This window comes from Salmo trutta, chromosome 7, assembly GCF_901001165.1.
Source record: "Salmo trutta chromosome 7, fSalTru1.1, whole genome shotgun sequence".
Classification (NCBI taxonomy): domain Eukaryota; kingdom Metazoa; phylum Chordata; class Actinopteri; order Salmoniformes; family Salmonidae; genus Salmo; species Salmo trutta.
Genome location: NC_042963.1, coordinates 45,190,141 through 45,212,698, shown reverse-complemented (window position 1 = coordinate 45,212,698; position 22,558 = coordinate 45,190,141). Strand labels below are relative to the sequence as shown.

At 42.9% G+C, this 22,558-nt stretch overlaps 1 protein-coding gene across 1 annotated transcript in view; it reads right to left on the bottom strand.

Annotated features, from left to right (window-relative positions):
- The window catches only part of nav2b (neuron navigator 2b), a 104,920-nt gene that overhangs the window by 35,273 nt on the left and 47,089 nt on the right, over positions 1-22,558 (bottom strand). The window contains exon 11 of the mRNA XM_029759100.1: positions 18,882-19,007. Coding sequence (XP_029614960.1) covers positions 18,882-19,007 — 126 coding nt within the window. The remainder of the gene's footprint in view (positions 1-18,881; positions 19,008-22,558) is intronic.

The following is a 22,558-nucleotide window of genomic DNA, read 5'->3' as shown; positions in this document are numbered from 1 at the left end:
GAGAGAAACAGAGAGACATTAACAAAAGAAGACAAGGTGGAGAGAAACAGAGAGACATTAACAAAAGAAGACAGGGTGGAGAGAAACAGAGAGACATTAACAAAGAAGACAAGGTGGAGAGAAACAGAGGGACATTAACAAAAGAAGACAGGGTGGAGAGAAACAGAGAGACATTAACAAAAGAAGACAGGGTGGAGAGAAACAGAGGGACATTAACAAAAGAAGACAGGGTGGAGAGAAACAGAGAGACATTAACAAAAGAAGACAGGGTGGAGAGAAACAGAGACATTAACAAAAGAAGACAGGGTGGAGAGAAACAGAGGAACATTAACAAAAGAAGACAAGGTGGAGAGAAACAGAGACATTAACAAAAGAAGACAAGGTGGAGAGAAACAGAGGAACATTAACAAAAGAAGACAAGGTGGAGAGAAACAGAGGGACATTAACAAAAGAAGACAAGGTGGAGAGAAACAGAGAGACATTAACAAAAGAAGACATGGTGGAGAGAAACAGAGAGACATTAACAAAAGAAGACATGGTGGAGAGAAACAGAGAGACATTAACAAAAGAAGACATGGTGGAGAGAAACAGAGAGACATTAACAAAAGAAGACAGGGTGGAGAGAAACAGAGAGACATTAACAAAAGAAGACAAGGTGGAGAGAAACAGAGAGACATTAACAAAAGAAGACAAGGTGGAGAGAAACAGAGAGACATTAACAAAAGAAGACAAGGTGGAGAGAAACAGAGAGACATTAACAAAAGAAGACAAGGTGGAGAGAAACAGAGGGACATTAACAAAAGAAGACAGGGTGGAGAGAAACAGAGAGACATTAACAAAAGAAGACATGATGGAGAGAAACAGAGAGACATTAACGAAAGAAGACATGGTGGAGAGAAACAGAGGGACATTAACAAAAGAAGACAGGGTGGAGAGAAACAGAGGGACATTAACAAAAGAAGACATGATGGAGAGAAACAGAGAGACATTAACGAAAGAAGACATGGTGGAGAGAAACAGAGAGACATTAACAAAAGAAGACATGATGGAGAGAAACAGAGAGACATTAACAAAAGAAGACAGGGTGGAGAGAAACAGAGAGACATTAACAAAAGAAGACAGGGTGGAGAGAAACAGAGAGACATTAACAAAAGAAGACAAGGTGGAGAGAAAACCACTCCTATTATTCTCCCTCTTTTCCAAGGTCTGTTGGCCAGAGACAGCATTCCCATATTACTGTGATGTTAGGAACGTCTCCCTTTGAACTCCAAACTTCTTTTAATTAGCGTTCAGCAGCGTGTCTCCCAGGACCAGGGGGGCTGCTGGGTAACAGAGTTTTCCACCACACCAGGTCCTGCCAGTCACCAACACTGATGGGCCCTAACCAAGATACCATTCTAAGGAGGTTTGCGTGGAGGCCAGAAGATAAGGAATAGTTGGGATGTCTGGGTCTCATGCAAGCTGCCTTATATATGATTTGAGATCGCTCTACACTAGGATCTCCCTGTTCCCACTGAAGTTACCTTTCATTAGAGTGGGGTTCTGTGGAAAATGCTGCTATTCTCAGGGCCAAAGGTTCTGTGTGTGAACTGTGAACGGACCGAAATCTGTGTGTGTGCAGGCAGATAGGAGTGTGTGTGTGTGTGTGGTTCATCACCCACTGTCTGGGTAACAGAATCACTCATTTAACAGTACTCTCAGATGTGTGGAAGTGTGCAGGGAGTTGGATGGGAGGTTGCTCTCAAAAGATTAGAAGTTCACACGGAGCAAGACACGCTCCTCTGTCTGTCCGTCCGTCCGTCCGTCCGTCCGTCCTCCGCCTCCCCATGCCAGTGTGATGCTGACTGAGCTAACCGAAACATCCCAGCCAGCCGCAGCCAGACAGTGCTGAGAGTTCCCTGTGACAGCATCAACAGCTCCTCTCAACACGTACGCCAGAAGCAACATACTTACTTCACAGGTCTACTCAGTCCAAAGTCTCAGCTAAGTCCAACCATTTCAGTATAGGTCTATGTTTACATGGAGAAATATGAACCGGTAGCAGGGGGAAATCATAGTCAATAGATGACAGGAATGATTCAACAGTAGTCCCAACACTCAAACGGGACTGTTTTATCTCCATCTCTTCATTCAAAGACTCAATCATGGACCCTCTTACAGACAGTTGTGGCTGCTTTGGGTGATGTATTGTTGTCTCTACCTTCTTGCCCTTTGTGCTGTTGACTGTGCCCAATACTGTTTGCACCATGTTTTGTGCTGCTACCATGTTGTGCTATCGTCATGTTCTGTTACTACCATGCTGTGTTGTCATGTGTTGCTGTCTTGCTATGTTGTTGTCTTAGGTCTCTCTTTATATAGTGTTGTGGTGTCTCTCTTGTCGTGATGTGTGTTTTGACCTATATTTTTATTTTGTCATCCCAGCCCCGTCCCCGCAGGAGGTCTTTTGCCTTTTGGTAGGCCGTCATTGTAAATAACAATTTGTTCTTAAGGTTAAATAAAAAATTAAAATCACCCCCCACATGACCCAAGAAGGTTCCAGTCTGGCGGGGAGGTGGGCAGAGGTCTGGCTCTAATCTAACATTTGCCAGGCACAGTGTGTCCTGCTGGACAGCTGCCTGCCTAGTGCCCTGCAGTGTCCCAGTGCCCAATCCAGCCCTTGTTTCCCTGCCCTGGTCTTCACACCCACACACCAGAACTCCATCCACACAGCTACTCCAAAACAATTCATATTTTCACTGATCTGAGACATGCAAGACAAGACCAGGGGCTGGAGTGGGTGGCAACGGTGGAACAGGTCCAGCACAGAGACACAGTCATTCAGTATTCAAAATGTCTCCCTTCCTTCCTTCTGTTTAATTGTGGAAGGCAGTTCTACTGTACCCTTAATGGACTAGTGAGAAGTGAAGTGGTCAAAACAATACATTTTTCAGAATGTCTTCTAGCCATGCAGAACAGGATTAATCATGCCTGTGGGCTGAGTTTGCTATGCTATCAACCCTGATGATCTGTTAAATGGAGGAGGGAGTCACCTGGGTACATTCTGGGCTCTGCGTCAGAGGTTGATTGTGGGTAGAGTGAGCTCGCAGTCCATTTACGTTGACTGACAGCTCCTTCGGGGCCTGGGGAGGTATATGTTAGGTTAGACCTCCCCTCCCCTGCTCCTGATGCTGCTGTCACTGTTCACAACATCCTTCTCTATTTTCTCTCTCCCTTCAACCGTCTTGCTAACATCCCAGGCACTTTACTCTCTCTTTCTACACCCATCTCTTCCCTTCTCTCCTCTCATTTCACCCTGACTAGGAGATGCCATACTAAAAATGATGTTAAAGACTAAGCTTGGAAGTTAGGGGTCAAAATAGTTGACATTCTTGTGTTTGTTTAGATAGTTGAGACTGGAGTCTCTATAGAATGAGTTGGGGGTGGTGTGGTGCCACATATACCCCTCTGTCTCTGTGTGGTGTACGCAGAATTAGAGACCCAGGGCCCCAGAGGAGTGAGGGGATCAGTGGACACTCTGGGGCAGGAAATTGGGTGACTTTGGTCTGAGAGGCCAGTGGAGAGAAATGAGCGGAGCTCTGTCGAGGCCCCACAGGCCCCACAGGCCCCACACCACACTGTCCTGCATGTCCACTCTGGTCAGGGAGGCAGTCCATTAGTTCTACTAGACTTCTCACTCCCTCAGCAATATTCAAAGCTGTTGCCAAGCAATGAACACCTAACTCTGAGTTGGTCAAGTCATTAGACAGAAGAAACTATGCCACACAAGAGTTCTCTATTTTCTTGGAATAAAAAACAACAACAACTACACATTGGATCGTTTAACTAACCAAATATTGTTTTTAACAAACATTTGATAACGCAATGCTACTCTGGACAGAGTGTATTTTAGCATGGCTGGTTGCTGACATAAAAAAGCCAGTCTGCCAGTAGACCAGAGCAGACTGAGATTAGAGAGAAACCAGCCCACAGGCAAAGACCAAGCTCTCTGCAAACACTGTCTGTACAGCACTCAACACAGAAGAGCTTACATTAATAAACATATCAGTTAAATGAAACACCCCTGTTTAAGGACAATTTCCATGCATGAATAGGAACATTAAGAGATGCACTACATTCAAGAAGGAATTACATTTTGTTTATTTTATGACATTTTGCTTTAGTTTATTTAGTAAATATTTTCTTAACTCTATTTGTTGAATTGCATTGTTGGTTAAAGGCTTGTAAGTAAGCATTTCACGGTAAGCTCTACACCTGTTGTATTTGGCGCATGTGACAAATAACATTTGATGTGTTGCCATTTTAGGAACTCCTTTAAAGGTTTTGTCACACATTCACTAAATGTTAAAACAAACCATAAAAACAAACTGAACCTTTAAAAATGTATAAGAAATGTACCGGTTTTTAAATTCAAACCAAAACTCCAACAAACACACAATTTATAGATACACAACATCACAAGTAAAGATTCTCTATTCTCTCTCCCACAAACAAGAAAAGGAACATGAGCAAAAGGCAACTCTGGTCTGTCTGTCTGTCCATACCTGATAGAGCCCGCAGCAGCCCAAGGTGGTATCCCCTCGCTGCAGTAGGAGCTGCTGGGAGCTCGCTGAGGGAAGCCGCTGAAGTTGGAGTGACTGACAGAGAGCTTCATGTGTACACTTCCACTGTATGCTCAGTTCTCTCCGCTAGAGCACACTGACTGACTGACTGATCTCTCCCCCTGCAGCCAGCTACACACACACACACACACACACTAAGGGGAGCGGCCTCACACAAACACACCCACCCTCAGAACAGCCACATAGGGGAGTAACCTGGGAAGCACTTCAAACACCACTTCAGCTTCTGAGTCACGATCCAAACAGCCAAGTCAGAGCTGATAAAACAGAACAGAACCTGTGAGGTCCTTCAAACACAGGAAGGTAAGCCTCAGATCTCAGAACAGATCTCAGAACAGCTTTACCTCTGAGACATTAAAACAATTTTCAGCTTTTAACATGATCTAGGAACAGCTAACCAAAGAAGTGCTTTAAACCCACATTTTCCCAAACCAACTGCTCAGAGTCAGCCTTATTTTGCCAGGTGGATAATGTGTATTCTTGGGGGTATTTGTAAAGACAACAAGCCTAGGAGGACACATGTTGGTGGGTTTTCCTGAGCCAATCTTATTTGTACATTCCACTGAGGCTCCTTTTCTTTCCCCTGCTTTGCCTTAAAAGGATTGTTCAGGGTCACGTCCCCGGGTCAGGGGTCAAGCTTTAAAGGGCTGACTCACTAACTCAGAAGGAAACATCAACATTACGCAATAAAGCCAATCTAGCCCCCTGAACATGCCAATATCTCTCCACTTTCCAGTGACATTCAATTGACAAAAATATCTTTATGACAGAAAGGCAGCCCCTTAGCTGTTAAAAACAAACAGGCATAAAATATAAAAATTTGTTGATATATTTAGAAAAGTGGGATAGCTATACATTTATCTTCAGATTCAGCATAAAGAGTTTGACGGCACATTCCAGGCTAGCAGGCTAGCAGCCCAAACCTCTGAAGCCAATCGAGTGTAATGACATGGCTGCCTCAAAGCCATAGGAGTGTCAGGAATTCAGCTGAACAACCAATTTCTCAATGGATTTGACAGTCTCTCTCTCTCTCTGACGCGCCTGTCCCTCAAATCAGTGGAGTAATCAAACAGGAGAGAAATGACACCATTTTCCACTATATTCTGTCGTTTTAGCTGTCCTGGAAAAGAGCATTCCACTTGTTTTGTTCTGAATGAAAAGAAATTCAAGAAGAAATTCCTTTCTGACAAGCTGACCTACAGAATTAGTTAAGTCAAATTGTTTCCATTTTCTCAGCATGTGCAATTTGCCCAGTTTGTTTGCAAACTATTGGCTGCTGGCTTCTAACAGCAAAACATTTGACCCAGAGTTATAATGTGCTACGTGCTCTTCTGTTCTGGTCTGGGCTGGGTGTGATTTCACATCTCTGATGTGAACCCAAGCCAAGTTCACTCTCATTGTTCCAGTGTTACTCTGCTGAGGATGTGGGAGCTGGAGACGGACTCTGGATTAGCAGGTCACAGCACAGAGTCCGCACACGCGCGCGAATGTACTCAAGCGTGCGCGCACGCACGCACGCACGCACGCACGCACGCACACACACACACACACACAACACGATATGCCACAATAACAATCACTAATAGATTCACATTAGCATTGAGTGTTCTTTTGTGGAACATTCTATTGATTCTGCAGAGAGAAAGAAACAGAGGGAAATGAACAGAACACTTCATTCACTCACTTTAACATTAACTTCACCTCCATAATACACCCCAGCAGCCAGTCAATGCTGAGGGCTAAGGAGGTGACAGTAGGATTTACTCCCTTGTTTCCTTGCTTCCTTTTGTCGCCGGCTCATTTCCATGCCAATCGGCTCCAGGGTGTTATTCCTCTCAAGCATAATTAAGACTGTCTGCTGTCTGAAGCACTCAATTGCCACAATTTAGGGTGTGAAACACCTCTACTCAAACGCAATGTAGTTTCACAATAGTGTGTTGTGGAGATTGAAGCGGCCTCTCTTCCTATCCGCATGAGGTTAAGTGGTCAAGAGATGAGATGTAACAAAAAAGCTTGCATTCCATAAGGTAGTTAAAATGCATTTCATTTGTTTTTGCTTATAGGATTGGATGTCCAACTGATTCTCAATAACAATCACATTTTTTAAAACACATTTTAATTTAATTTCACCTTTATTTAACCAGGTAGGCCAGTTGAGAACAAGTTCTCATTTACAACTGCGACCTGGCCAAGATAAAGCAAAGCAGTGCGACACAAACAACAACAACACAGAGTTACACATGGAATAAACAAATGTACAGTCAATAATACAATAGAAAAAATATATATACAGTGTGTGCAAATGAGGTAAGATTAGGGAGGTAAGGCAATAAATAGGCCGTAGTGGCGAAGTAATTACAATTTAGCAATTAACACTGGAGTGACAGGTGTGCAGAAGATGAATGTGCAAGTCGAGATACTGGGGTGCAAAGGAGAAGAAGAAAAAACATTGGGGATGAGGTAGTTGGATGGGCTATTTACAGATGGGCTATGTACAGGTGAAATGATCTGTGAGCTGCTTCAGTGATTTTTGCAATTTGTTCCAGTCATTGGCAGCAGAGAACTGGAAGGAAAGGCAGACAAAGAAGGAATTGGCTTTGGGGGTGACCAGTGAAATATACCTGCTGGAGCGCGTGCTACGGGTGTGTGCTGCTATGGTGACCAGTGAGCTGAGATAAGTCGGGGCTTTACCTAGCAAAGACTTATAAATGACCTGGAGCCAGTGGGTTTGGCAACGAATATGAAGCGAGGGCCAGCCAACGAGAGCGTACAGGTCGCAGTGGTGGGTAGTATATGGGGCTTTGGTGGCAAAACGGATGGCACTGTGATAGACTGCATCCAATTTGCTGAGTAGAGTGTTGAAGGCTATTTTGTAAATGACATCGCCGAAGTCAATGATCGGTAGGTAGTCAGTTTTACAAGGGTATGTTTGGCAGCATGAGTGAAAGATGCTTTGTTGCGAAATAGGAAGCAGATTCTAGATTTAATTTTGGATTGGAGATGCTTAATGTGAGTCTGGAAGTAGAGTTTACAGTCTAACCAGACACCTAGGTATTTGTAGTTGTCCACATAAGTCAGAAGCGTCCAGAGTAGTGATGCTGGATGGGCGGGCAGGTGCGGGCAGCGATTGGTTGAAGAGCATGCATTTAGTTTTACTAGCATTTAAGAGCAGTTGAAGGCCACGGAAGGAGAGTTGTATGGCATTGAAGCTCGTTTGGAGGTTAGTTAACACAGTGTCCAAAGAAAGGCCAGAAGTCTACAGAATGGTGTCGTCCGCATAGAGGTGGATCAGAGAATCACCAACAGCAAGAGCGACATCATTGATGTTTACAGAGAAACGAGTCGGCCCGAGAATTTAACCCTGTGGCACCCCCATAGAGACTGCCAGAGGTCCGGACAACAGGCCCTCTGATTTGACACACTGAACTCTGTCTGAAAAGTAGTTGGTGAACCAGGCGAGGCAGTCATTTGAGAAACCAAGGCTGTTGAGTCTGCCAATAAGAATGTGGTGATTGACAGAGTCGAAAGCCTTGGCTAGGTCGATGAATACAGCTGCACAGTATTGTCTCTTATCGATGGTGGTTATGATATCGTTTAGGACCTTGAGCGTAGCTGAGGTGCACCCATGACCAGCTCGGAAACGAGATTGCATAGCGGAGAAGGTATATCAGCATCCATCCATTCAGCCATCAGTGAAAAAGCATTGTGATCATTGACGTTGAAGCATCATTTGTGTTGATCTTGCTCTGGGAAGTAGTGGCTTTCCTTAACCAGATGATCAGATGAGGTTCCCCATCTCTCTTCCTATCTGTCAGACATTGTGTTTGCAGATGGGTCCCCCACTGCTGTATTAGCTGAGCCCCCTCATAGCCAGGACCCAGCAGACCAGACACAGGTCCCAGGATGGGCATGCAACACACCACTAATTCCCTTTCACAACACTCTGGACTCCTCTATCTCTCTGATTTAACTCCTACACAATGTAACAATAATGGTGTTTATTTTCACACAGCATACAGTGTTTGGCTATATGTCAGCCAATATCATACAGTGTCCTCCGTATCCTCAGCAATCCTGTACTAAATCATAGGCTGCCTTTAACTGTGTCAACAATGAGTTTATTTTCAGGAGCTACTGACGTGAACTCCATATGAGTTCTTCAACCTTTTGTAGCAGCCCTTCATGTTGCAGATGCACTGTATAGTATCTTCCCTAGAGCACTGAGGAATGTGACTTTCTTTGCTTCTTCCCAGGGCCAAATCACATGGGCCTAAGTAATGTTTATTCCCTACAATAAGTATTCTTTCTGTATGTTCTCATACAGTTCCAAGCCTGCTAGAGTTAGCAGCAGGCGGACAAGCAATATCCACCATTGTCATACGGATGAAGCCTGAGCTGGAATGTGAACTGAAGCTGCTTAGCTTTAGAAACCCCTGAGTGGATCTAGCTTGCTTCATGGATACCTCTCTGGGCTTTACTGTATTCACACACACAGCTGGAGTTACAGGCTGGGATTGGGTTACAGAGATCATAATGAATGACTTACTGTTTATCACATTACACGAGACAGGAAGTCTTCAATACCAAACAGACGGAATGACATCACCATCACACCAACCCTAGGCACTTTCCCTCCACTTCACATTCAAAACACACACTCCAATACATATGAACAAACAGACAAAAACACTTACTTCACAGCTTAAATTCTCCACTTCGTTCTCATATTGTTTTCAGTATCCAGTCTGTCCCTTTGTGTTGCATGCAGTCTATCCTTCCCACTGCGTGTCAAAGACAGAGTGCAGAGCCCAGACTGCCCACCAAGGAGCTGCACTCAACAGGTAAGCAGGCCAGCAGACAGACAGACAGCACAGGGCTATCACTGATCACTATCAGGCCTTAGCCCAGCAGACAGACAGACAGGACTCTCTCAGCATTGTGCTCCCTCCACAGATTGGAGTGGATGCCCTCCATGCCCGTTCTCTCTCCGGCTGAAGTGTGTGTGTGTGTGTGTGTGTGTGTGTGTGTGTGTGTGTGTGTGTGTGTGTGTGTGTGTGTGTGTGTGCGTGTGCGTGTGCATGTGTGTGCATACTGTAGAGAGCCCTGAGGCTACAGTAATGAGACAGTGATGATCCTCCCCTCTCTCTCTTTCCTCTCCACGAGATTGAAGCCCCCTCCAGCTCACTCTGCTTCTCACACATACAGTACTGGTACCCCACTCCTCTGTGTGTGTGTCTGCTTTGCTCTTACTGATCATCATCTGAATACTAATGCATTTTTGGCCAGGTGCCCAATCCTCTCCCATAACCCTCTCACAGTGTGCTGTAGGTATAGCTTTGAGGGGGTGGATTCTCACTTGAAATGAGTGGGCAGACCAGCTAAATACAGTGCAAGTGCTAAAATAGCCCAACAGGCTGGGTGTAAAGAGTTTTTGAGGAATACCTGTACTCTGGAACTACTAATCTGTTAGGTATGAAGTATACCATTTTTCCCAGGTATAGACATCAAATCAAACACCAGATACATCTCTGTCTGAAACATAAACACAGCCCTCCTTTCAAAATACCTCTTTCCAAAACCCCCTTTAGAAAGCATGCTTAGATTACAGAGTGAAGCATCAATCAAAGTCAGATCAGACACAATGTAGGTGCTTTTGAACCGTTGTCAGTATCTCAGATACAAGATGACTTAGCAACTGCAACGGCTGGGGAACAAAAACGTAATCATATAGGGTGCTTGGTTACAGTGTTCTCTGTCTACATCAGACTGCCTCAAGGCAGGAGACTGCTATTCAGAGCCCTGTCCACCAAACACACACTGGCCAGTGTTTCCCCTATATTCATTTGGGAGCGGCGGATCCTAAATCGTAGCCGCCACTCAAAAATATGTAAAAATAGTTTTTTACATATTTCTTTAACTTAAACAACTGAAACCTAATATAAAGTATGTAGAAAATATAATGTAGCTGAATATATTTTTAATAAGATCATCTTTGAGAACTAACAACCACCAGAATAAAAACTAGATAGTCAGAATTTAAAATTCCAAAAATGTCATGGCTTTTTTTAGATTTTGTTATAATTTTTTTGTCACTCAGATGTCATAAGAACACGGCATACGCTATGGCAAAATGTGGAGAATTGCAGCAAATTTGCTTTAAAGTAACTGTCCAGTGCTTCCAGATTGCTATGAAATATGACCTATAGTTACTTACAATATGAGTGAAATAATTAAAACATTTTGGATGCAAAACTAAGTATGTTAAAAAGCAGCTTAGCTGTGTTGAAATGGTGTTGGCGTACCCCAACAACAGAATGGTGTGGGCGTATAACGGTCATTAAAAATATGAATACAAGTAGACCGTTGATTGGCCAGCTCATCCATCTCTAGACCGTTGATTGGCCAGCTCATGCATCTCTAGACCATTGATTGGCCAGCTCATCCATCTCTAGACCACTGAATGGCCAGCTCAACCTCCTTTTTTTAAGTGTTTTTTCCCCCCGCCTATTTATGCTTTTGCCACAAATACGAGTATAGGACGAGTCAACAACATTATTTAGATATGAGCTAACAGAATATTAACTTTTAAAAGTGCAATTTATACTGGACAGTTACTTTAAAACTGCATATTTTCGCTCAGTCCCATGGCAAAATGTGTAGAATTGCAGGAAATAGCTTTAAACCCGCATTTTCTTTTCTCTGCCCGAGGCAAATGTCTAGAATTGCAGGAAATTAGCTTTAAAACAGCAACATTTTGACCTTGCCATTGGCCACACCCACTCCCCCCACACTAACTTTGCCACTGCTGCTAAAAAAATCCTAGGGGAAACAATGCTGGCTCCGAGGATCGCGATACACAGACACATATTTACACAGCTTACACCTTCCTGTCAGCCACAGCACTTACAGAGCAAAACCTCTGGAAACTAATTTTACAGCTCCTTTTAACCATTGGTAAAAAGGTACAAAAGCAGGTTTCTATTAAGATGTAATGCTCTCTTTTTTGTTTTGTCTCAAACTTTACCTGAAGTTTCAGGTTTTAATGTCAAGGGCACAAGTACAGTGCCTTTCTTACAAGCTCTAAACCCAGCAATGCAGTAATCAATATCAATGTAATACTAAAAATAACATAAGGTAGAATAAAAACAAAATAAATAAAATAAGACATGAAATAAGAACAGCCATGCTGCTGCTCCAGTTTCAACTGTTCTGCCTGCGGCTATGGAACCCTGACCAGTTCACCGGACGTGCTACCTGTCCCAGACCTGCTGTTTTCAACTCTCTAGAGACAGCAGGAGCAGTAGAGATACTCTCAATGATCGGCTATGAAAAGCCAACTGACATTTACTCCTGAGGTGCTGACCTGTTGCATCCTCGACAACCCCTGTGATTATTATTATTTGACCCTGCTGGTCATCTATGAACATTTGAACATCTTGGCCATGTTCTGTTATAATCTCCAACCGGCACAGCCAGAAGAGGACTGGCCACCCCTCAGAGCCTGGTTCCTCTCTAGGTTTCTTCCTAGGTTCTGGCCTTTGTAGGAAGTTTTTCCTAGCCAGCGAGCTTCTACACCTGCAGTGCTTGCTGTTTGGGGTTTTAGGCTGGGTTTCTGTACAGCACATTGTGACATCAGCTGATGTAAGAAGGGCTTTATAAATACATTTGATATACAGGGTCAGTTCTAGGGCTGTCCTCAACTAAAACAATCTTGGTCAACCGAGAGTCGTCTGTTTTTTCAACCAACCAATTGGTTGAAAAATGTTTATGTATATTTTTACGTATATAGACACATTCTATATGGTTTAATCAAATCAACTATATGCACTGAGCTTATTTTTATGTGCACTGTTTGATGAAGTAATTAAGACACACAGATGACTAGAGGGAGTCCGACCGCAATTGATTTGATTGTGCCGGGCTGGGCTCAGACTTGCTGCACTGTGTTAAAAAATAATGACAGCGAGTGACTGTGTGACTAGCACCCATTGTCTCTCTGTCCTTCCTGCTGCAGCGACCACCACAGAACATCAACAGTGTTTATCACGCTGTCTGTGTTGCTGAACCTGCAAAATAATTAGTCTATAACCATTTCTGACTGAAAAGATTTGTTACCAAAATCCATCATTTGTTTAGGAAAAACATTCCCTATTTCCTCAACCCTTGCGCTCATGTATGCATCGCATGTACGTGGCCAATAGGGCCTGACCTATATCATATCCTAATCAGATTAATAAATTGGTTATAACAAACTCTTAACACCAGAACAGATGTGACAGCAAAATGGATGCACATGACGTGACAAATAAGCTCGAAATGGGTGAATGTTTGGTTTCTCAGCAGGTAAAGGGGAAGTCATATGTGTGGAATAAATTTGAATAGTTGTGGAAAATACTGTCAATCAAGAAAAATAAGGTAAGGAGCAAGCGCTTTGTGCATATTATGTGTGCCAAACAGGTGCTGTTAGATTACAATATCATTTTTTTGACCATTTGGAACAAAGTAAACAAGCTAAAGGCTAGAGCTGCCACTTTCAAGGAGCGGGACACTAATCCGGACGTTTATAATAAATCCAGCGATGCCCTCAGACGAACCATCAAACAGGCAAAGTGTCCATACAGGACTAAGATTGAATCCAACTACACCGGCTCTGACGCCCGTCGGATGTGGCAAGGCTTGCAAACTATTACTGGACTACGAAGGGAAACCCAGTCGTGAGCTACACCGTGATGCGAGCCTACCAAACGAGCTAAATGCCTTTATGCTCACTTCGAGGCAAGCAACACTGAAGCATGCATGAGAGCACCAGCTGTTGCCGACGACTGTGTGATCACGCTCTCCGTAGCTGATGTGAGCAAGACCTTTAAACAGCTCAACATTCACAAGGCCGTGGGGCCAGACGGATTACCAGGACGTGTACTCAGAGCATGCGCTGACCAACTGGCAAGTGTTCACTGACATTTTCAACCTCTCCCTGACCGAGTCTGTAATACCTACATGTTTCAAGCAGAACACCATAATCAATGTGCCCAAGAAAGTGAAGGTAACCTGCCTAAATGACTACTGCCCTGTAGCACTCATGTCGGTAGCCATGAAGTGCTTTGAAAGGCTGGTCATGGCTCACATCAAAACCCTCATCCCGGAAACCCTTGACCCACTCCAATTTGCATACCGCATCAACAGATCCACAGATGACACAATCTCAATAGCACTCCACACTTCCCTTTTCTACCTGTACAAAAGGAGCACCTATGTGAGCATGCTGTTCATTGACTACAGCTCAGTATTCAACACCATAGTGCCCACAAAGCTCATCACTAAGCTAAGGACCCTGGGACTAAACACCTCCCTCTGCAACTGGATTCTGGACTTCCTGACATGCCTCCCCCAGGTGGTAAGGGTAGACAACATCCCATTGATCCTCAACACGGGGGGCACCTCAGGGGTGCGTGCTTAGTCCCCTCCTGTACTCCCTGTTCACCCGCGACTGCGTGGCCAAAAACGACTCCAACACCATCATTAAGTTTGCTGATGACACAACAGCCTAATTACCGACAAGGATGAGACAGCCTATAGGAAGGAGGTCAGAGACCTGGCAGTGTGGTACCAGGACAACAACCTCTCCCTCAACGTGAGCAAGACAAAGGAGATGATCGCAGACTACAGGAAAAGGAGGGCCGAACATGCCACCATTCACATCGACGAGGCTGTAGTGGAGTGAGTCGAGTGTTTCAAGTTCCTTGGTGTCCACATCACCAACAAACTATCAGGGTACAAACACACCAAGGCAGTGGTGAAGAGGGCACAACAACACCTTTTCCCCCTCAGGAGACTGTAAAGATTTGGCATGGGTCCACAGATCCTCAAAAAGTTCTACAACTGCACCATCGAGAGCATCCTGACTAGTTGCATCACCACCTGGTATGGAAACTGCTCGGCATCCGACCATAAGAAGCTACAGAGGTTAGTGCGTACGCCCCAGTATATCACTGGGGCTTAGCTTCCTGCTATCCTGGACCTATATATTAGGCGATGTCAGAGGAAGGCCTAAAAAATTGTCAAAGACTCTAGTCACCCAAGTAATAGACTGTTCTCTCTGTTACCGCACAGCAAGCGGTGCCGGAGTGCAAAGTATAGGTCCAAAAGTCTCCTTAACAGCTTCTACCCCCAAGCCATAAGACTGCTGAATAATTTAAATGTATATTTTTTATTTTTCATAGCGGGTAGATCAGCTATAATATTGCAGATAGATTGTAGCTTCCATCAATGTAATTGCCTGCATTACCTCCAATCGCCCATATATTTTTTCGCAAATATATATATATATATATATATATATATATATACATATAAATACATTCAAACATACAAATACATCTTAAAAATAAATATGTTTCATTTTTTACCCTCCAACCCTACCACCCCTCCCCCAATTGGCGCAAACTAACGAACAACAACACTTAGGCCTGTATTTCCAGCTTATACATACTGTATACATTTTATGGATACAGTCTATTTTACAGCAGTTCTATTTTGTTTGTTTTTACTCCTGTCCTTCCTCTCCCATCTATTTCTGATGTCCACCCGGTTTGATTTCTATTTGCCATATCTTTCAAACTGTGCTCTTTCAAAAAAGTTATTTACCTATATACATTTTACGGGCACAGAATGTTTTACATTAGTTATCTTGTTGAAATTAGTCCCAACCTTCAGCTCCATCCAACCCCTCCCATCTATCTCTCAACACCATACATATTGGATTTCTACTTGCCATATATTTTTCAACTGTGCTGTGATGTTTCACAAATGTTCTGAACCTTTCTATTCTCATTGTTTCTACAGATTGTATATTGAAAATATATTTTTTTGCCAGAAGTATTTTTATATTATTGATCAGTTGACTATGACTTTTCAGATCGCCCAGTAGTGGTATCTGCAGGGTTAGCTCCAGGCAAATATTGCAATTCTTCAGCCATTCCTGAACCTGTGACCAAAAACAAGCTACATATGGACAGTACCAAAACAAATGATCTAATGATTCTGTCTCTTTGCAGCAAAATCTGCAGAGCTGGGATGGTTGTATCCCCATATATATAACATTCTATTGGTTGCAAGGATTTTGTATAATAATTTAAATAGAAAAATTCAAAGTTTTGAATACGGCGTAGTTTTTCATATCAGTTCCATAAACCATATGCCATGGAATCGGTAAGTCAAAAATCTCTTCCCAACTACTTCGCAATCTATATGGCAAGGCCGTCATTTTTTTGGTCCTTAAATTAAACTGGTATAATTTTTTATTTATTACAGTTCTCTTTCACCAATGATGGTCTTTAATGCAGGGCCGAAAGACAAGTTCTTACTTTTCCCCCTTACACTTTCCTCTTCCATTTTTGCAGTAATGCTGCAATTAGTTGGTTGTAATTTCGGGTAGAGCAAACATTTCCATATGTTTTTGTTAGCTGCATGTATGACATAACTCCACCAGTCGTATTTGAACATTTAATCAAATGGCCAAATTACTATTTACATTGACCCCCCCCCCCCCCCCCCCCCCCGCTGCTACTCGCTGTTTGTCTATGCATAGTCATTTCACCCCCACCTACGTTTACAAATGACCTCTACTAACCTGTACCTCCACACATTGACTCGGTACCGGTACCCCCTGTATGTAGCCTCGGTATTGCTATTTTATTCTGTTGCTTTTTATTTTATTTTTTACTTCAGTTTATTTAGTAAAAATGTTCTTAACTCTATTTCTTGAACTGCATTGTTAAGGGCTTGTAAGTAAGCATTTCACGGTAAGGTCTACACCTGTTGTATTTGGTGCATGTGACAAATAAAATTTGATAACAGATTTCACAACACATTAAGTGTGTTCCCTCAGGCCACTACCACATATCTGCAACACAAAATCCATGTGTACATGTGTGTAGAGTGTCTATGTTATCATGTGTGTAGAGTGTCTATGTTATCATGTGTGTAGAGTGTCTATGTTATCATGTGTGTAGTGTGTCTCTGTTAACATGTGTGTAGAGTGTCTATGTTATCATGTGTGTAAAGTGTCTCTGTTAACATGTGTGTAGAGTGTCTATGTTATCATGTGTGTAGTGTGTCTCTGTTAACATGTGTGTAGAGTGTCTATGTTATCATGTGTGTAGAGTGTCTATGTTATCATGTGTGTAGAGTGTCTATGTTATCATGTGTGTAGAGTGTCTATGTTATCATGTGTGTAGAGTGTCTATGTTATCATGTGTGTAGAGTGTCTATGTTATCATGTGTGTAGTGTGTCTCTGTTAACATGTGTGTAGAGTGTCTATGTTATCATGTGTGTAGTGTGTCTATGTTATCATGTGTGTAGAGTGTCTATGTTATCATGTGTGTAGAGTGTCTATGTTAACATGTGTGTAGAGTGTCTCTGTTATCATGCGTGTAGTGTGTCTATGTTATCATGTGTGTAGAGTGTCTATGTGTACATGTGTGTAGAGTGTCTATGTGTACATGTGTGTAGAGTGTCTATGTTATCATGTGTGTAGAGTGTCTCTGTTAACATGTGTGTAGAGTGTCTATGTGTACATGTGTGTAGAGTGTCTATGTGTACATGTGTGTAGAGTGTCTATGTTAACATGTGTGTAGAGTGTCTATGTTATCATGTGTGTAGTGTGTCTCTGTTAACATGTGTGTAGTGTGTCTATGTTATCATGTGTGTAGTGTGTCTATGTTATCATGTGTGTAGAGTGTCTATGTTAACATGTGTGTAGAGTGTCTATGTGTACATGTGTGTAGAGTGTCTATGTTATCATGTGTGTAGAGTGTCTATGTTATCATGTGTGTAGAGTGTCTATGTTAACATGTGTGTAGAGTGTCTATGTTATCGTGTGTAGAGTGTCTATGTTATCATGTGTGTAGAGTGTCTATGTTATCATGTGTGTAGTGTGTCTATGTTATCATGTGTGTAGAGTGTCTCTGTTATCATGTGTGTAGTGTGTCTATGTTATCATGTGTGTAGAGTGTCTATGTGTACATGTGTGTAGAGTGTCTATGTGTACATGTGTGTAGAGTGTCTATGTTATCATGTGTGTAGAGTGTCTCTGTTAACATGTGTGTAGAGTGTCTATGTTATCATGTGTGTAGTGTGTCTCTGTTAACATGTGTGTAGAGTGTCTCTGTTAACATGTGTGTAGAGTGTCTATGTTATCGTGTGTAGAGTGTCTATGTTATCATGTGTGTAGAGTGTCTCTGTTAACATGTGTGTAGAGTGTCTATGTTATCATGTGTGTAGTGTGTCTATGTTAACATGTGTGTAGAGTGTCTATGTTATCATGTGTGTAGAGTGTCTCTGTTAACATGTGTGTAGAGTGTCTATGTTAAAATGTTTGAAAAGTGTCTATGTGTACATTTGTGTAGAGTGTATATGTTATCATGTGTGTAGAGTGTCTATGTTATCGTGTGTAGAGTGTCTATGTGTACATGTGTGTAGAGTGTCTATGTTATCATGTGTGTAGAGTGTCTATGTTAACATGTGTGTAGAGTGTCTATGTGTACATGTGTGTAGAGTGTCTCTGTTAACATGTGTGTAGAGTGTCTATGTTATCATGTGTGTAGTGTGTCTATGTTATCATGTGTGTAGAGTGTCTATGTTATCATGTGTGTAGAGTGTCTATGTTAACATGTGTGTAGAGTGTCTATGTGTACATGTGTGTAGAGTGTCTATGTTATCATGTGTGTAGAGTGTCTATGTTATCATGTGTGTAGAGTGTCTATGTTATCATGTGTGTAGAGTGTCTATGTTAAAATGTTTGAAAAGTGTCTATGTGTACATTTGTGTAGAGTGTATATGTTATCATGTGTGTAGAGTGTCTATGTTATCGTGTGTAGTGTCTATGTGTACATGTGTGTAGAGTGTCTATGTTATCATGTGTGTAGAGTGTCTATGTTAACATGTGTGTAGAGTGTCTATGTTAACATGTGTGTAGAGTGTCTATGTGTACATGTGTGTAGAGTGTCTATGTGTACATGTGTGTGTGTGTCCATAGCCTGTGGCACTGAGGAAAACAATCACTCTGTTTTCCCTCAGACTCAGTCAGCCTCCCAACAATGGCAGCTTTGTTGCTTCCAGACTGATCCTATTGGATGTCTGTACAGAAGCCTCACCTGACCCAGACACTGCAGGTGGAGTGAGGTTTTCTTTTTAATTGTTTTATTTAACCTTTATTTAACTAGGCAAGAGGTTAGGGGACAGGGGAAGGGGTGGTGACATACCTGTCGGTGGCGTCCCCTTGGCCCTTGGAACTGTTACGATGGAGTGTCTCTCGGACCACAGCCATGCCATCCGGCAGGCGGTTGAGGCGGCGTGTGTACACGCCCACCCCACCGTCCGTCATGTAGCTGCAGACACAACACAACAGACCTGTCAGTCACAGTCTCAGTACCTGTCTCAATCTCTGTGTCTGCCCTCTTCTCTCTTCTCTGTTCTCAGCCTCTGTCACTTTCTGTCTCTGTCCCTGTCTCTGTCTCTGTCCCTGTCTCTGTCCCAGTCCCTGTCTCAGTCCCTGTCTCAGTTCCTGTCTCAGTCCCTGTCTGTTTCTGTCTCTGTCCCTGTCCCAGTCCCTGTCCCAGTCCCTGTCTCAGTTCCTGTCTCAGTCCCTGTCTGTTTCTGTCCCTGTCTCTGTCTCTGTCTTTGTCCCTGTCCCTGTCCCTGTCTCTGTCTCTGTCCCAGTCCCTGTCTCAATCCCTGTCTCAATCCCTGTCTGTTTCTGTCCCTGTCTGTTTCTGTCCCTGTCTCAGTCCCTGTCTCAGTTCCTGTCTCAGTCCCTGTCTCTGTCCCTGTCTCTGTCCCTGTTTCTTTCTCTGTCCCTGTCTAAGTCCCTGTCTCAGTCCCTGTCTCTGACCCTGTCCCTGTCTCTGCTGTGCGTCACCATGGCAGGCTGTACTAATCCACCTCACTGACAACCTCAAACACATTACAATCCTGTTACCTACTTTTATAATGTCTCTGACTTCCTGACCCCTATATAGAAAAACCATGAGGTATGTCATCATGAAAATGCACTGTGACAGTCAGAGACATTTATTTGGTTCATATCATAAACAACAAGTGGTCAGGGTTTGTTAGTGTCTTAACCTAAACATCTGCTAACACTAATGTTGTTATTCCACATAGTATGCGTGTGATGTCAGAGTAAATAAGACAGTTCAAAAAGAAAAAAGAATCAAAATATATCCTGTCAACCTAATAAAAGAATATGGCACAGGCGTTCAGAATGGTCACACCATCTCTGCAGTTGGAGAGGTTGGGATTTGACTTTTTTTTTTAAGCTGGCTTGTAGACTGAAGATATTACAACATATAAAACAAAAACGTGCCAAAATCATCTCAGCATTATATGCGGAGGGCGTACGAGACACTCACGCCTCCGCAGCTAAATAAACATTCTCATTTGCTCTCAGTCAACACCAAGTAACTCGCCATACTTACCCATTTTCAGTTAACCATTTAGGGGGCTATTGTCATACCTTTAGCCCAGAGCAACGCCACAGGCTTACCAGTTTAGGGTGAGATAAATTCATTGAGGCAGTCCCATTGAAAGCATAGCTTTACCATCATCCCTGTGACTTTACATAATCCCCAGCACGGTTTCATGCTAATCCAGGTGACACAGGGAGTGTCAGCTTGTCTTAAAGTGTGACAGGAAATCAAGGGTAACTGTCTCACTGTTTAAAATGCCACTCATAAAACATGTAAAACTGCTTCCCAAGCCTGTAATACTACTTTCCTAAGATATTTATGGTATTGTTACAGCAAAGCATTTTCTATCTTTAACTGTTAAGAGAGCTAACCTGGGGTTTTCTAAACCAAAAGTGTAAAAGATGATGTTACCATTGTTGTAGTGTTGTGTGTACCAGAGTATAACCATGTATATTAATGGCTTTGGTGTGTATAGATGATGACAGCTCACACATCATTGTTGAAAAGATGAATTTCAGGCTTTAAGGAAAGCAAAAGGTTAATGTGACCACTGATTAACCTGTCCTGGTTTTATTCATTACTTGGTTTGGCACACTAACTTCGTCAAAAGGTGCAGACCCTAAACTGAAGGCACTAAAAGCCCCAAGACAAACATAACGGCGCCGGAGGAGATGGCTGCCGTTTTACAGTCCCCTAACCAATTGTAACGAAGATGCTGTGAGTCGAGAAGCATGTGCAGGTGAAATGTTTAATAAAACAACAAACATGGAACAAGACAACATAACAGTAGCGTCGTAGCATAAACACAGGATCAATACTGACTGGGGAATGAACCTAAGGGAGTGCCAGATATAGAGGAGGTAATAAGTGAGGTAATGGAGTCCAGGTGTGCCTCATGATGACGTGCAGGTGCACGTAATGATTGATGCCAGATGTGAGTAATGATGGATCCCAGGTGTGCGTAATGATGGATCCCAGGTGCGCGTAATGATGGATCCCAGGTGTGCGTAATGATGGATCCCAGGTGTGCGTAATGATGGATCCCAGGACTGGCGGTTAGTATACCGGTGACGTTGAACGCCGGAGGGGAGGAGAGGGAGTAGATGTGACACCAATTGTGCTATTGTGTGTGTTTTTTTCGTTTTATTTGTAACTTATTTTTTACATAATGTTTCTGACAATTTGTTACTTTTATTTCTTACTTAACACTTATTTTTCTTAAAACTGCTTGTTGGTTAAGGGCTTGTCAGTAAGCATTTCACTATAATGTCTACACCTGTTGTATTCAGCGCATGTGACAAATAAAATTTGATTTGAATTCACAAACAGTGACACACAAAAGAGCCATACAGTGCATTTGGAAAGTATTCAGACCCCTTGACTTTTTCCAAATTTTGTTACATTACAGCCTTATTCTAAAATTGATAACATTTTACTCATCAATCTACACACAATACCCCATAACGACAAAGCGAAAACAGGTTTTTAGAAATGTTTGCAAATGTATTCAAAATAAAATAAATACCTTATTTACATATGTATTCAGACTCTTTGATATGAGACTTGAAATTGAGCTCAGGTGCATCCTGTTTCCATTGATCATCCTTGAGATGTTTCTACAACTTGATTGGAGTCCACCTTTGGTAAATTAAATTGATTGAACTTCATTTGGAAAGGCACACACCTGTCTATAAAAGGTCCCACAGTTGACAGTGCATGTCAGAGCATAAACCAAGCCAGGTTGAAGGAATTGTCTGTAGAGCTCCGAGACAGGACTGTGTTAAGGCAAAGATCTGGGGAAGGGTACCAAAACATTTCTGCAGCATTGAAGGTCCCAAAGAACACAGTGGCCTCCATCATTCTTAAATGGAAGACGTTTGGAACCTCCCAGACTCTTCCTAGAGCTGGCCGCCAGTCCAAACTGAGCAACCCTATGGTCACTCTGAAAGAGTTCCAGAGTTCCTCTGTGGAGATGGGAGAACCTTCCAGAAGGACAACCATCTCTGCAGCACTCCACCAATCAGGTCTTTATGGTAGAGTGGCCAGACGGAAGCCACTCCTCAGTAAAAGGCACATGACAGCTCGTTGGAGTTTGCCAAAAGGCACCTAAAGGACTCTCAGACCATGATAAAACAAGATTCTCTGGTCTGATGAAACCAAGATTGAACTCTTCGGCCTGAATGCCATGCGTCACATCTGGAGGAAACCTTGCGCCATCCCTACGGTGAAGCATGGTGGTGACAGCATCATGCTGTGGGGATGTTTTCAGAGACAGGGATTGGGAGTCAGGATTGAGGGAAAGATGAACGGAGCAAAGTACAGAGAGATCCTTGATGAAAACCTGCTCCAAACCAGCTCAGGACCTCTGACTTGGGCGAAGGTTCACCTTCCAACAGGAAATGCTCTATGGTTTATATTAAAGGGTACATCATTTAATATAATAGGCTTTTACATTTCAACATTTGTGCACA